The sequence below is a fragment of the Lethenteron reissneri genome, chromosome 5 (genome assembly GCF_015708825.2).
Source record: "Lethenteron reissneri isolate LAM-NWPU_2019-01 chromosome 5, ASM1570882v1, whole genome shotgun sequence".
Lineage (NCBI taxonomy): Eukaryota > Metazoa > Chordata > Hyperoartia > Petromyzontiformes > Petromyzontidae > Lethenteron > Lethenteron reissneri.
In genome coordinates this window covers 1,811,911-1,828,863 of record NC_083783.1, presented here as the reverse complement: position 1 = coordinate 1,828,863, position 16,953 = coordinate 1,811,911, and the positions used below count along the sequence as shown (strand labels likewise).

At 51.9% G+C, this 16,953-nt stretch overlaps 1 protein-coding gene across 1 annotated transcript in view; it reads right to left on the bottom strand.

Annotated features, from left to right (window-relative positions):
- LOC133352817 (aryl hydrocarbon receptor-like) overlaps positions 1-16,953 on the bottom strand; it is a 73,758-nt gene that overhangs the window by 30,379 nt on the left and 26,426 nt on the right. The window contains exon 3 of the mRNA XM_061568742.1: positions 4,041-4,147. Coding sequence (XP_061424726.1) covers positions 4,041-4,147 — 107 coding nt within the window. The remainder of the gene's footprint in view (positions 1-4,040; positions 4,148-16,953) is intronic.

Here is a 16,953-nt window from a genome sequence, read left to right as displayed (position 1 = left end):
AGCGCGCTAACCGTTGCGCCACCGCTCCTCTTACACACGCACACTCTCCTGCACGCATTCTGTGAGTCGCTACTGACACAACCGAGCTGCTCTCGGTGTAGTCCACCCCTCCCGGTGTCGTCCACCAATGAGGTCTCTTGTAATTAGCGGCCCTCGCTCTGTCTCGAGAAGCAATTCCTTGGGATTTGGGCATAAAACACTCGACTTGTAGTCTGGCAGTTCATTAACAGCTGTTCATTAATAACAATTAAGACAACCCCACAGGAAATCCTAATAACCCCCCCCCCCCCTCACCTCGCACCCACCTCCCCCAGTGGAAGAAGATGTAAATGATCATTCCCACCAACAACATTATTGGCTCGCTCCAAGTGTCGGCCACACGCTCACGGGAGCTGGTGGGGGGGGGGGAGGGGCTGGGGGGGGGGCGCTGGGGGGGGGAGCTGGCGGGGGGGGGGGTGGTGGTGGCGGTGGACGTACTCCGGCCGTCAGCAGCGACGATTCAACGCCGCGAAATCGTCCCGCGGCTTCTCTGGGCCCAACAAGCACACTGAGAACCACGCGCATTGTCCTTAACCATAGAGACTAATTGGGTTGAGTTGAGAACTGCCGAAGAGGTCTTGCCTGTGAAGGGAAGCAGAGTATCTGATAGAAACCGGGATAGTTTGTAAGTAGGAGAGTTTATAGTCGACACAATGGGTCGTAGCGGGGTGCCTTCTTTATGGATCTTGGGAAGACCATAGAGTCTGGGAGGTCTTGCCGCCGATGGTTTTAGAGAGGGACGTTTGCTTGGTTCGATTAGGGAAGTCGAACTCGTGATGATGCTGTTGGTTTTTGTCGTTAGGCTTTTAGTGGGATCGTTTTTACTTTTGGAGTAACTCCCATCATTAAGTAGGTCCAGGATATTGTTGTTGTATGAATCTTTATCCATGATGACCGTGGCATTGCCCTCGTCTGCCGAGAAGATGACTATATCATCTCTCTTTTTTAGGTTCGCGAGTTCAGAGCGTTCGTTTTTGCTGATGTTACTAGTGGGTTTCTTAGCATTCTTAAGAATAGTAGCTATTTCAGCTCTTGCTACATCCGCATGGATGTGTCCTATGCCTCTGAGGGCTACATCAATCTGAGAAATGACATCCTCTACTGGTATATATTTAGGGGTGACGGCGAAATTTAGTCCTTTGGCCAGTACCGTTTTTAGATTAATCACGGTCTTGTTAACATTCAGCTTTGTAATGTGTGGCTCTGGTTTCTTTTTGGGTAGGAGGTTGAATTTAGAAATCAGGTTAGCTTTGCATTTGGCTGACATTGAGTCAGCAGAAGCAGAAGTCATGTTATCAACGTGGTTCCAATCGGAAGGTGACATTTTTTGTGTTAACATTAAATGTGTTTGTAAGAGAGTCTTGTCTAAATCATCGAGTTCAGATCGGAGTAACCTTATTCTCTCCGAGATTAGTGATAGGCTAGCTTTAAATAAGATCTGTTTAGAGTTCGGTAAGGACACAGCAGCGGATGTGAGTGTGAAAGCGATGGGTATTACCTTGTTATCTCGGCATCTCTTGAGGAAGGCCAGTGTCTCGAGAAACCGGATTCCCACCACCACCCATCTCAAAAGAATCCTCTCATCAAAACGCTATACCACAGAGCCCATGGCATTTCTGACCAACACCATCTGGCCGGCGAATTAAGACATGTACATCGGGCCCTCAGGATGAACAGATACTCTGACCGCACCATACGCCAAGCTGTTTCTCCCACCATACAGAAACAGCCACATGAAACTCCGACCAAAACTATCACGTTACCATACATAGCAGGCGTGACCAAAAAGATCTCCAAAATTCTAAACAAACATAAGATCCAAGTCCGATTCAGTACAGTGCATAAAATCCGTGATCTGATTCCATCTGTGAAGGATGTCGTTCCTGACTTACAGTATCCTGGAGTCTACAAATTGAGTTGCAATTGTGGTGATTGCTACATTGGAGAAACGAAACGTCATGTTTCTGATCGTGTCCGCGAGCACAAGTCAGATCTGAAACACGGCAGAACTGATTTTTCGGCTGTTGCCGATCATTGCTACGACTCTGTGGGCTCTCATGAAATTGTCTTTTCCGAGACCAAGGTGCTCTGCAAACCTCCTGGCTACCATCAAAGGTTTGTACACGAAGCCATACAACTATACAAACACAGACATAATTTCAACCGTGATGAGGGTTACAAACTGAGTAATCATTGGAAAGATGTGATTAACCATGCAAAAAAGATGTAACTACACTTATTTGGACCATCTTATTTGACAGACAACTATTACAGGTTATTGATAGACAGCCAGTTTTTTGTTTTACCAGTTTTAGTTTTTACTTGCTTTCTTTTTTCACACTTTTGTTATGTATGCTAGGTGTTAGTTACAAACCGCACCTCTCCATAACAAAGGCTCAGTCCTTTGTTATGCTGTCTATTCTTAGTCTTAAGCCTCACCTTACCATATTAATAAAAAGTGTGCCGTTCCTGGCCCTTCCCCCCTCAACCATTATATATACGGGGTGGTATTTCTTGTGATCTCTCATTTACTTGATAGAGCTGTCGTGGCTGTGACGGTTCCACCTGAAGACGGAGGCTTGTGTTGCTTCCGAAACGTCGTGATTTTTTTTATTTAGTTTCATTTTACTTTTATTAATTAAAAATATTTTACCTACGTGACTTTACCGAAAAAACCTAAGAATATGAATCCTTGCAGTCACGAAAGCTTCAAATCTAGAATCACCTGTACTGTACCTGCAACACCACCTGTACTCTACTTGTAACACCACCTGTACTCTACCTGTAACACCACCTGTACTCTACCTGTAACACCACCTGTACTCTACCTGTAACACCACCTGTACTCTACCTGTAACACCACCTGTACTGTACCTGCAACATCACCTGCACTCTACCTGTAACACCACCTGTACTGTACCTGCAACATCACCTGTACTCTACCTGTAACACCACCTGTACTGTACCTGTAACACCACCTGCACTCTACCTGTAACACCACCTGTACTCTACCTGTAACACCAACTGCACTGTACCTGTAACACCACCTGTACTCTACCTGCAACACCACCTGTACTCTACCTGTAACACCACCTGTACTCTACCTGTAACATCACCTGTACTCTACCTGTAACACCACCTGCACTCTACCTGTAACACCACCTGTACTCTACCTGTAACACCACCTGCACTCTACCTGTAACATCACCTGTACTGTACCTGCAACACCACCTGTACTCTACCTGTAACATCACCTGTACTCTACCTGTAACACCACCTGTACTGTACCTGTAACACCACCTGTACTCTACCTGTAACACCACCTGTACTCTACCTGTAACACCACCTGTACTCTACCTGCAACATCACCTGTACCCTACCTGTAACACCACCTGTACTCTACCTGTAACACCACCTGCCCTGTACCTGTAACACCACCTGTACTCTACCTGTAACATCACCTGTACTCTACCTGTAACACCACCTGTACTCTACCTGTAACACCACCTGCCCTGTACCTGTAACACCACCTGTACTCTACCTGTAACATCACCTGCACTCTACCTGTAACACCACCTGCACTCTACCTGTAACACCACCTGTACTCTACCTGTAACACCACCTGTACTCTACCTGTAACACCACCTGCCCTGTACCTGTAACACCACCTGTACTCTACCTGTAATATCACCTGTACTCTACCTGCAACATCACCTGTACTGTACCTGTAACATCACCTGTACTCTACCCGTAACATCACCTGTACTCTACCTGTAACACCACCTGCCCTGCACCTGTAACACCACCTGTACTCTACCTGCAACACCACCTGTACTCTACCTGCAACACCACCTGTACTGTACCTGCAACATCACCTGTACTGTACCTGCAACACCACCTGTACTCTACCTGTAACATCACCTGTACTCTACCTGTAACACCACCTGTACTCTACCTGTAACATCACCTGTACTCTACCTGTAACATCACCTGTACTCTACCTGTAACATCACCTCGCCCTCTGCGATGCTCCCCAGCGGCAGGGCAGACGCCGTCGCTGCTGCTTCGGCTCCCGGACTCCACTCGGTCGGGGTGAGGTGCGAGGCTGCTGGTGGTGGTGGGGGGGTTGACAACACAACAACACGCTTAGAGCAATGGGGGGTGGGCAACTTTTTTTTACAGCACAACAAGAGCCACATTCGCGTTTGCCTTTGAATAAAATCCACGCCTGTCCACCCCTTAGCAGTGCCCTGGTACAAACCAATTCACAGCTCGTTGGTCACCACGTGCCTTTATACATCTCAACGTTCGTTCTACAAAGTCCCATCACAAGGGAGAAACACGATCAAAAGGGTTTAAAAAAAACACGTGTTGGGGGCCGTCCATAAATGACGTCACGCACCTGGGGGGGGGGGGGCAGACATTTGTGACGATTTGTGACGAGGGGGGGGGGTGAGAAATGTGATGTCACATCAAAATGCGCAACTTTAAATAAATATAGACAACACGTTCTACTTAATTAAATAGACGTTTTAATAAATGTTTTCTCCTACAACATTAAATACGCACTACAATGACAATATTTTAAAGCGATTTGAAGCATGTTTTTTTTTTTTGGGGGGGGGGGGGCAGAGCTTTGTGACGTCATATTTGAAGGGGGGTCTGACTTTTTGTGACGTCGTGTGGCGAGGGGGGGGGGGTCGAAAATCGTCGAAAATCGCATGACGTCATTTATGGACGGCCTCTTGCCCATATTGAAACGTCCTGTGACCCCCCCCCCCAATCGATTTACCCCATTTCTGTTTTAAATAAACCTTACTTCAAATATATGACACTTTTGAGAATTAAATGGGGGGGGGGGGGGGCACAAGACATCTGGACCACGCCGCACTGTGTTTTATGAAAGAGCAAAGGCGCAAGCCCTGCAATGGCTTGCACACTCCACTGCTGGCGGAAGGCTCTCCACTGAAGGGAGCTCTCGAAAGTAATGTTGGCCTACTCTTCCACGGAAGAAGTGGAATGACGCTCTATGAATACTCCGCATTGTACGTTGGGCGACGAGCCTCAAGTTCTGCAGTGGCCCACAGACGTCATGCGACATCGTTAGCAGGAGCGGGTCCACGTGTTTACGCGCCTGCGCCCGTCCCCATAGCAGGGTGAGATTTCAGCAACTTGCCCCGACAATTCTTTCAGCTGCCGCCCCGGGAGAGTGAATCTGTTATAGTCGAAGGGGTTTTTTGGGGGTGAGATCGCGTTGGTTGTGAATGTGTCGTTAAACCCGCCACATCCCCCGTGCGTGTGTTTACTCTCCGGCACACCGGGGTGCTGGACTAGAAACTAATTGGCACTTTTTGTTTACACGACAAACCTTGCCGATTGGCCGCGTCGGGTGGTGGCGGGTTGAACGACACTCTTTTAGTTTACGCGATCTAACCCACGAAAAAAATACTCGATATTATGGATATAATACTGGTAGAAACCTCCTGGTTACACCAGCCCACAGGGGATTATTGTGTCCGTCCGTCGTGCAGGGAGGGGCTGGGTGTGGAGGGACGGGCTGGGTGAGGATGGGAGGGTGGGGAGGAGCTGGGTGGGGAGGGTGAAGAGGGGCTGGGTGGGGAGGGGCTGGGTGGGGAGGGAGGGGCTGGTTGGGGGGTGGGAGGGGTGGGGCTAGGTGGGGAGGGGCTGGTCACCCCGTGGTGCCCTTATAAAACTCAACGTTTAACCTACTCACGCCGGCTTGTGCCCGCCCTCACAGTCGGGCATATTTGCGGAATACACCACGCCGCCGTTGACCCTGGCCATTGACCGAGCAACCCAACGTTCCTACCAGCTCCCTCCGCAGGACAATGTGTTACTGGTCGCACAAGCCTACGACGACTACAGCTGCGTGTCAGATTGCATCTAAGCGGCCATCTCCGGACTTTCCCAAGTCCAGCAGGCGCACATTGCAACCCCCACCGCACCGCACCCAACTCCACCGCACCGCACCGCACCGATCCTCCCCATTGGAGACGGAGGAGGCAGCCGCCACCAGAGCGCTGCGGGCGAAGAGGCAGCGGCAAGTCGACGGTGAAACGTCTCCGGTTCGAACGCGTCCCTCGGGCTACGGGGGCGGTGATGATGATGGTGGTAGTGGTGGAGGCGGGGGAGTGGGGGGGATGCCATGCGCACACAACGGCGGGCAGCAGCAAAACAACGTCGGCTAAATATAGCGAGGAGGTGGGTGGGGAGAAGGCCGCTTGCAGACTCGCGGCGGCGGGCGTGACCAGTGAGTTGGCAGCCGCCGAGTTTGACCTCCCGGTAGGGGGGAGAGGTCAACCTGGTCTTGCTGCCGAGTCGGAGCTCCGGACCAGCTGTGCGGCGGTCATCATCCTCCGTTGGTGGCCACGAGCCAATGGTGGAAATTACACATTCCTATGGCAGGTGCACTATGCAGGAGAGATGCTGTTGAATATGAGCAGGGCTGTATTTGGTTTTTTTTTATCTACGCCGGAGTGACGCATTTGAGTGGAGACCCGAGACTCGGATTTTGATTGACAGCTTTTAAATGTGAGCTGCGTGCTCCAATCAATGAAACCAATTCCACATTGTTATCATGGGGAAAGTTTCCGTATTGCACACACAGACAAAGGTCTCCCATGGAGGCTGTCGGAGCAAGTGCTGTTGGTGAGAATTTAACATTCGTACTCTTAGGTTTTTTCGGTAAAGTCACGTAGGTAAAAATTTAAAATAAATAATAAAAATAAATAATAAAATGACAGAAATAATAATAGAAATAAAATAATGAATCACGACGTTTCAGATATTCGTCATCGACGTTCACTCAGCGGGAATCCAACTCGGGTGGCCAGGCTCGTATCGCAGCGCGCCAACCGCCACGACCAGCCCACCACGAAGTTCTTCGTCTACTGCACACACTCAACATCAGCCACCATTCACCACCAAGTGGCGGTGGCGTCACCACAGAGCTTGTGCCAGGCTAGGTGCACGACAAGGTCACGTCAGGTGTTGAAAGCTCGCTGACAGGAGGTCACGCGACGGACGGGAGGTCACAGGTTGACTGGCAGATCCATCAGCTGTGCCCCCCGCTCTGCCACCTTGCTGGGATTCGCACACAAGGCAAAATACCCCCGTATAGCCTGGCGAGACGTTTTGGGCAAGGGCACGTGGACTACAGGACGGTTCGTTTTCAGACCGGCACTTCTATAGTTTAAGTTTGACCACTACTCACACACACACACGCACAAAGACAAAGATGCCCCGTATAGCCGTTAACAGGCTGTTGGGGCAAGTGTTGTTAGCGTGCACCTACGAAGGCCGGTACGGCACACGAGCGAGTGAGCGGCAAGCACCACGCCGGGTCCGCCTTTGTCTCCCCAAATGCTAACGTTTATCCACGGCACCAGGTACTCGTTCAAGAAGTACAAAGACAAAGATCCCCAGTGTAGCCTTAACAGACTGTTGGGGCAAATGCTGCATATGGACAAAGATCACCGCTATAGCCTTAGCAGACCGTTGGGGCAAGTGCTGTGTAAATATCACTCCTATAGCATTAACAGACTGTTGGGGCAAGTGCTGTTAGCGAGCACCTATGAAGGCGGGCACGTGAGCGGCTGGGCGGCCAACACCACGCCGGGTCCGCCTTTGTCTCCCCCCGAGTGGCGATGTTTTGACACAGCGTGCACCTAGGTACGGACGCACCCCCCCCCCCCCTCGCACGCACCCCCCCAGGATGCCTGAGCGGTTGTGGAAGTTGAGGAATGCCCGCTAGCCCGGAGCAGGCTCGGCTCGGAGCCAAGGGGAACAGCTTCTCGCCCTAATCAGAGCTGCCCCGCCACGCTGCCGCTGCTGCTGCCGCCGCTGCTGCTGCTGCCGCCGCTGCTGCTGCTGCTGCGAGGCGAATTGGGAGCGAGCTGGGCAAAGGGCGCTCAATGGGAAGGGGTTGGTTCCTGTTGTTGCTGGCAGGCTCGGCACTGCGTGTGGTGGGTGGGTTGTGGGGGGGGGGGGCGGCTATTGGGGGGCTGGGGTGCGGTGGATGAGTGGGGGCGGGGGGGGGGCTATTGGAGGTGAGGTGGGGGGCTATTGGGGGGTGTGGTGGGATGGGTGTGGGGGCTATAGTGGGGCGTTGTGGGACCTGGTGGACGTGGTGGGTGTGTGGGGGGGGACCACGGTAATTGGACACAGACACACAGCCTCGATGCGCTCCTTGTGGCCGCAGGCCTCTGCACACCGCGGCGCTGCCCGCTGCTGCTGCTGCTGTTCAGTCTGCACCGCCGCCGCCGCGTGCCTCAGCGTCGTGAGCAGTCGTGACCCCGGGTTTACGTCTCGCAGCCCCACACCCCACACCACCCCTCGCTTTCTTACGACGTTTCGCGACTACGTCGTCACTTTATTACGGACACCGGCGACTGCCCGCGACTCGTGATTAGCGTCGCCTGCCGGCATCGTCCGTCCGTCCCTTTCCCGTTCTCCGTCGCCTCTCACCCTTTCGCATCCACCACCACCACCACCACCTCGAACTACCACCACCACCACCTACTACTACCACCACCACCACCTCCAACTACCACCACCACCACCTCCAACTACCACCACCACCACCACCTACAACTACCACCACCACCACCACCTCCAACTACCACCACCACCACCTCCAACTACCACCACCACCACCTCCAACTACCACCACCACCACCTCCAACTACCACCACCACCTCCACCTACAACTACCACCACCACCACCACCACCTACAACTACCACCACCACCTCCAACTACCACCACCATCACCACCACCTCCAACTACCACCACCACCACCACCTACAACTACCACCACCACCACCTCCAACTACCACCACCACCACCTACTACTACCACCACCACCTACTACCACCACCACCACCTACTACTACCACCACCACCACCTCCAACTACCACCACCACCACCTCCAACTACCACCACCACCTCCACCTATAACTACCACCACCACCTCCACCTACAACTACCACCACCACCACCTCCAACTACCACCACCACCTCCACCTACAACTACCACCACCACCACCACCACCTCCAACTACCACCACCACCACCTACAACTACCACCACCACCTCCAACTACCACCACCACCTCCAACTACCACCACCACCACCACCTACAACTACCACCACCACCACCTCCAACTACCACCACCACCTACTACAACTACCACCACCTCCAACTACCACCACCACCACCACCACCTCCAACTACCACCACCACCACCACCACCTCCAACCACCACCACCACCTCCAACTACCACCACCACCACCTACAACTACCACCACCTCCAACTACCACCACCACCACCTCCAACTACAAACCCCGTAAATCGCTTCTGAAAAAGAGCTACATTGCTCAGTGGGCCTCACCTGGTCAAATAAAATAATCAAATAGTTGAGTTTTAGTTTAAATCGGGGTTCTACTGCGCGTTCTGTTCCTGTCTTCTTTCCCAAAGTACACCGAGGCCGAGCGCTTGTCAAGATAATCACAGAACAACGTCTTTCATCTTGACGTTTGTACCGCGCACACATTGGACTTCTATAGAGGCGCATCCAGGCGTGGGGAATTCAATTACAGAGAGAGAGGGTTCAGTGACTTTCACACTGCTGGAGCTGCGACAGGGTCTCTGTGTGAGTCTATGGGTCTCTGTATGAGTCTATGGGTCTCTGTGTGAACCTATGAGTATCTGTGTGAGTCTATGGGTCTCTGTGTGAGTCTATGCGTATTTGTGTGAGTCTGTGGGTCTCTGTGTGAGTCTATGGGTCTCTGTGTGAGTCTATGGGTCTCTGTGTGAGTCTATGGGTATCTGTGTGAGTCTATGGGTCTCTGTGTGAGTCTATGGGACTCTGTGTGAGTCTATGGGTCTCTGTGTGAGTCTATGGGTATCTGTGTGAGTCTATGGGTCTCTGTGTGAATCTATGGGACTCTATGTGAGTCTATGGGACTCTATGTGAGTCTATGGGTCTCTTTGTGAGTCTATGAGTCTCTGTGTGAGTCAATGAGTCTCTGTGTGAGTCGATGGAGGGAGCGCGTTCCAGGTGACGTTGGCCGAGTCTGGCTCGAGAGGCTCAGGGCTCGATGAGGAGGAGCAGGAGGCCACTGGAGGCCGGGCGGAGGGTGCGGGGTGGATCGTGCGCCGAGACGGCCGGGGCTCACTCGGCGGTGCGGATACACTGGCCAGGCGGAGAGCAACACGACATCCGCGTCCGATTTCTCAACCGACGAAATCTTCTCGCTCGCGCTGGGCGGCATGATTCCATTGCCGGCTGTTTTTCCATTGCCGAGCCGGAACCAAGCCACGAAGATACGCTGACGTCACAATCATGAAGGCATCTGAATGCCACTCGGGGCCCAGCAGGGATTCCTCACTCATCGAGGGGGTTGAGGAACGTCGGGGCCCACGTGACGTCAATCACGTGGGTGGGCAAAACAAGACGGTGCATTCTGCACCTACGTTGCAAAAACCTTTAAATACGCGATCCGTAATTGATCATTTCTTGAGGCTACGTGATGATCTGGCCACAGTTGTGTTGTAACACCCCCCACCACCCGACATAGCCAGAGAAATTAATTCGTTTCGGCTCACAGGCAAAGTTAAGGAACAACGTTCACAGCTGGATTGAGCGGCGATTAGATTCGTGACGTTTCGCTTGAAGCTGCGTCCAGCATCTTCAGGACACCATTCAGGAATTCAGATTAAATTCTGAAATTTGCTCAGATTATTATCGGGGCACCGCGGTGGCGAGATGTTAACTACCTCACCTGGTAAGCAGGAGGTCGTGGGTTCGACCCTGACGCCTGCTGTATATTTGGAATTTGCATGTTCTCCCCGTGGTCGTGTGGAATTTTTTCTGGGTCTGTTTCATTCCCCTCCACGTTTATAAACACGCGTTCATAGTAGTTGTCTGCTGCTATACATTTCCACGCGATAAGCCACTCCGTCGAGCTATCATTTGTGGCCAGGTCGCTTCTGAAAAAAACCCGATTAAATCTCAGTGAGCCTTACGTGGTAAAATGAAAAATAGTTCCAAATAGTTAATAGTTAAATGTGACAATTGGCAGTGCAATTCGACGTGTGAAGTTGTATTTGCTGTTTTGTATCGCGACCTGCCGCTCCTGGACAGCTGTGAAAAAGCGCTTCATAGCTCATCGGATTCCTCCTCCAGTTTAAATAAACATTCTGATCTTGATGTGCATTTCCAGTCGTCTAATGTACACGTGACTAGGAATCGGCTGTGTTTTGGCCGTTACACGCGGATAGCGTGTTTATTTAAAAGTTTGTCAATTGTATTGAGCATAACCATCACGAGGTCACGATAGAGGGAGGTCAAGAGAGACCTCTGGAGTGGTGGGGGTAGTGGGGGGTGGTGGTGGGGGGTGGTGGTGGGCGGTGGTGGGGGTGATGGTGGTGGGGGTGATCGGGGGTGGTGGTGGGGGGTGGTGGGGATTATGGTGGTGGCTGGTGCGGTGGTGGGGGTGGTGGTGGGTGGTGGGGATGGTTGGGGGTGGTGGGGGTGGTAGGGGGTGGTGGTGGGGGTGGTGGGGGGTGGTGGGGTGGTGGGGGTTGGTGTGGGTGGTGAGGGGTGGTGGTGGGGGGTGGTGGTGGTGGTGGAGGGGGTGGTGGTGGTGGTGGGGGGTGGTGGTGGGTGTGGTGGGGGGTGGTGATGGTGTGGGTGGCGGTCGGTATTAGTTGGTGGGGTGGTGGTGGAGGGTGGTGGTGCATCCGTCTGCCAGTAGGGAGCGGGGGGTGGGGATTGCTGCTGCTGTGAGTGATCTCAATTGAGTAAATTGCGGTCTAATTATTATTATTTTTTACAAATTTGACAAATTGGAACTCTGACGCTGGCAAAAGACAAAGATTTCCCCGTGTCGCCTTAACAGCCTTTTGGGGCGAGTGCTGTTAGCGAGTAGCATCTATGAAGATCGGCGCGGAACACAAGGGTTGTGGGTGGTCAGCACCACGCCCGGCCGCTTTTGTCTCCCCAGTGGCGATATTTACACACATCGCACCAAGTGCACGTATTAAACTGAGTAGACCTAGAGGACGCCCATAACCAGTTCAGGTAATTGTCACTGGTGTTGGCCTTGAGCGGGAATCGAACCCGGGTCGCCAGATTTGTAGCGCAGCACGCTAACCGCTACACTACCGCTCCCCAGTTGAGTTGCAAACTGCAACCAAAACAATTTGAACCCCAAAAAAAAACCTACCCGTAGCTGGCAGCAGTGTAATTACGGATGTCCATCACAGTAATAGGAACTAATGCTCCATAAATAACCATCCATCATGGGCCGAGCTTCTTGCACAGTTGGCGTTGATTGCTCGTAAATTCTCGCCGGTTAGCAACAATAACATACGGCACGGGTTACTTTTGAAATCCATTTTTAAAAATAAGTAGCAACGCGAGTCGCGCTGCACTGGACACCGTATGCGTTTACAGAAAGTCGAACTTTTGTTCTTAGGGGAAACTGCTGTCCTTTATCAGCCTCAACGTTGTTGTTGTATGAGCAGCAGTTGCTTAAGCTGAAGGCAAAGGCGCAGTCCTGCAATTACCTTGCCCGCACCACTGCAAGTGGACGTGGACCTACGCTGGAGTGATCTCCAGAGAGACCCTCAGAATTCTAGATTTGAAGTTTTCGTGACTGCAAGGATTCATACTCTTTGGTTTTTTCGGTAAAGTCACGTGGGTAAAAAATTTAAATAAATTAAGTCACAGCTGTGACGGTTCCACCTGAAGACGGAAGCTTGTGTTGCCTCCGAAACGTCGTGATTTAATTTATTAAAATGTTTTACCTGCGTGACCCTCCGAATGTTTCTTTCCGTCTGGCGAGATGCGTTGTGAAGACGCGGTTACCCACACCTTGCCCCACCGCGCCTGACCCCGCCGATCGTTCAACTGCGGCGTAGCCACAGCTGGACCCCGGGGTCCCACAAGCCCCCGGCTCTCGCGTAAACTTCATTGCGACGTCGTTTCATGTCTGTTGAAGGCGAACGACACGGCGATCTGTTCCTCTCGACGAGCTCTGCACGATGCGCTAATCAAAGTTTCAAAGTTTTGTTTGTGACTACGGCAATTTTGGCAACGACGGGTGCTTGGGGAAGAACGAGAGGATAGATTTCTGGTGGGTCGCGGCATTGATTTGCGCGGTGGGACGGAGTCGCCAAAAAACGTCTTCAATCTTGATTTGAAGCTTTCGTGACTGCAGGAATCCATACTCTTTAGTTCTTTCGGTAAAGTCACGTAGGTAAAAAAAAATAATAATAGTAAAAATAATAAAAAAATAACTATATTAAATCACTGTGATTTCATTTAGTTCTTTTTTTTCTTTTTTTCATCTACGTGAATGTCTTCATTAATTACGATTTTGACTTCCGTTGATTCTGGACCCCGGGGTCCCGCTATGAAATTCATTTGTACCGACGCTGACTCGACAGAAGCGGAGAGGCGGATTTAAGAAACTCGCTCCCCCATTGTTTCAGCTGCCGCGCCATGGAATCGAACCGGCGCGTCCTCTGGCTCGCTGCTCACCGTTGCACCACTTTGGGCTTCTTCCCAACAGCCGCGACTTCGAGTGCGATCGGGTCCTGGAGACGCCTGTTGCCTCTTGGAGAAGGGCTGGCTTCGTGACGTTTTTTTTCTAAATCAAGGAGCCACCGTCTCGTGTTCACATTGGCATTGGGGGGGGGGGGGGGGCTCTTGAAATATTGAGCGTTGTTGCTTTTAGTTACCGAATTCTAAACTGACGTCTCTTCTTGTTATCTGGCTGTCGTCTGAGGATGCCGGCTTGTTGTAATTACCGGCGATCTCTCCGACACACAACCGGTGTAGTGCTGTACTAGTACACTACAATATACACTACACTATACACTACACTATACACTACACTATACATTACACTATACACTAGTGCTGTACTAGTATACTACATTATACACTACACTATACACAACACTATACACTACACTATAATTGTAAATGTTGCAGTGGGTTTACTCTCCGACACACAACCAGTTAGTGCTGTACTAGTATACTACACTATACACTACACACTACACTATACACTACACTATACACTGCACTATACACGAGTGCTGTACTAGTAACTAATTTGCACGTTCTGTTTACGTAACAAACCCGTGCTAATTGGCCGTGTCGGGTGGTGGCGGATTTAACGACACATTTATATTCACGCCAACTAACCCAAACACCTCGATTGTGGATCTTCTTGTCATCTCTGTTTGTTGACCCGCTGGTCTAGCGCACTCGAAGTCACTTGCCCGCCTGAGTCCAGGGCGTGTGCGCACACCGGCACCACGGCTACATTTCGGTAGCGAATTCCCGGCCTCTTTCCCTTTCACAGCAACTGGGTCACTGGTCGCGTGCGAAGCGGCAATTAGCGTCCCGGCCACGGGAGCGGCAGCGGTAGCGGGGAACGGCCCCGCGAGAGTCGAGCCGAGCGTGCGTGCGAGAGTGCGGAGTGCGTGCGAGGGTGAGTGTGAGTGTGTGTGAGTGTGTGTGTGAGTGTGTGGGTGAGTGTGTGTGTGAGTGAGTAAGTGTGTGTGTGAGTGTGTGGGTGAGTGTGTGTGTGAGTAAGTGTGTGTGTGAGTGTGTGGGTGAGTGTGTGAGTGAGTGTGTGTGTGAGTGAGTGTGTGGGTGAGTGAGTGTGTGGGTGAGTGTGTGAGTGTGTGGGTGAGTGTGTGAGTGAGTGTGTGAGTGAGTGAGTGAGTGTGTGAGTGAGTGTGTGTGAGTGAGTGTGTGAGTGAGTGTGTGAGTGAGTGAGTGTGTGAGTGTGTGGGTGAGTGTGTGAGTGAGTGTGTGAGTGAGTGAGTGTGTGAGTGAGTGTGTGAGTGAGTGAGTGTGTGATTGAGTGAGTGCGAGGGTGAGTGTGAGAGTGAGTGAGTGAGTGTGTGAGTGTGTGAGTGTGTGAGTGAGTTTGTGAGTGTGTGAGTGAGTGTGAGTGAGTGAGTGTGTGAGTGAGTGTGTGAGGGTGAGTGTGAGTGAGTTTGTGAGTGTGTGAGTGAGTGAGTGTGTGAGTGAGTGAGTGTGTGAGTGTGTGTGTGCGTGTGAGTGTGTGAGTGAGTTTGTGAGTGTGTGAGTGAGTGTGTGAGTGAGTGTGTGTGTGAGTGAGTGTGTGAGGGTGAGTGTGAGTGTGTGAGTGAGTGTGTGTGTGTGAGTGCGAGGGTGAGTGTGTGCGTGTGAGTGTGTGAGTGAGTGTGTGAGTGAGTGTGTGTGAGTGAGTGTGTGTGTGAGTGCGAGGGTGAGTGTGAGGGTGAGTGTGTGCGTGTGAGAGTGAGTGTGTGAGGGTGAGTGTAAGTGTGTAAGTGAGTGTGTGAGTGAGTGTGAGGGTGAGTGTGTGAGTGAATGTGAGTGTGTGAATGAGTGTGTGAGTGCGTGTGTGGGTGAGTGTGTGTGTGAGTGAGTGAGTGAGTGTGTGAGTGAGTGTGTGTGAGTGAGTGTGTGAGTGAGCGTGTGAGTGCGTGAGTGAGTGTGTGAGTGTGTGTGTGAGTGCGTGTGAGAGTGCGTGCGTGAATGAGTGTGAGGGTGTGAGTGCGTGTGAGTGATTGCGTGAGAGCGTGTGTGTGTGAGTGTGTGTGTGAGGGTGAGTGCGTGCGTGAGTGAGTGTGTAAGTGTGTGTGAGTGCGTGTGTGAGTGCGTGTGAGAGTGAGTGTGTGTGTGAGTGTTTGAGTGAGTGAGCGTATGAGTGAGTGAGTGTGTGAGTGCGTGTCAGTGCCAGGATGTGTGTGTGTGAGTGTGTGTGTGAGCGTGTGAGAGTGTGAGGGTGTAAGGGTAAGTGTGTGAGTGCGTGTGTGAGCGCGTGTGTGAGTGAGTGTGTGTGTGAGTGTGTGAGTGAGTGAGCGTATGAGTGAGTGAGTGTGTCAGTGCGTGTCAGAGTGCCAGGATGAGTGTGTGAGTGCGTGTGTGAGTTTGTGAGTGCGTGTGAGAGTGTGAGGGTAAGTGTGTAAGTGTGTGAGTGAGTGTGTGAGTGAGTGAGTGTGCGAGTGAGTGAGCGTGTGAGTGAGTGTTTGAGTGCCAGGATGTGTGTGTGAGTGCGTGTGTGAGTGTGTGAGTGCGTGTGAGAGTGTGAGGGTAAGTGTGTGAGTGAGTGTGTGAGTGAGTGTGTGAGTGCGTGTCAGTGCCAGGATGTGTGTGTGAGTGCGTGTGTGAGTGTGTGAGTGCGTGTGAGAGTGTGAGGGTAAGTGTGTGAGTGAGTGTGTGAGTGAGTGTGTGAGTGCGTGTCAGTGCCAGGATGTGTGTGTGAGTGCGTGTGTGAGTGTGTGAGTGCGTGTGAGAGTGTGAGGGTAAGTGTGTGAGTGAGTGTGTGAGTGAGTGTGTGAGTGCGTGTGTGAGTGTGTGTGAGAGTGTGAGGGTAAGTGTGTGAGTGCGTGTGTGAGTGTGTGAGTGCGTGTGAGAGTGTGAGGGTAAGTGTGTGAGTGAGTGCGTGAGTGCGTGTAGTGGGGTTTACTCTCCCACACACAAGCGGTGATTGCTGTACTAGCCCTAGTGGGCTGTATCGGGTGGTGGCGGGTTTAACGACAAATTTACATTTAGGCGATCTAACCCCAAAAAACCCTTAAATTCTGAGTGTTGTCTTTGTGGTGTGTTTTTGTTCGTCTAACAAGTGGGGGAGCGGTGGTGCAGCGGTTAGCGCGCTGCCCTACGAACCCGGCGGCCCGGGTTCGATTCCCGCTCACGGCCACCAACAAAAACAACCACCACCAGCAGCAAGCGACAGCGATTATCTGAACCGGTCCTGCACCACCTCACCGAGGTCGACTCAGCCTCAAATGCTCCTGCACACACTTGGTGCGCTGCGTGTAAACCATCGCCACTGGGGAGACAAAGGCGGTCGGGCGTGGTTGCTGCCCAC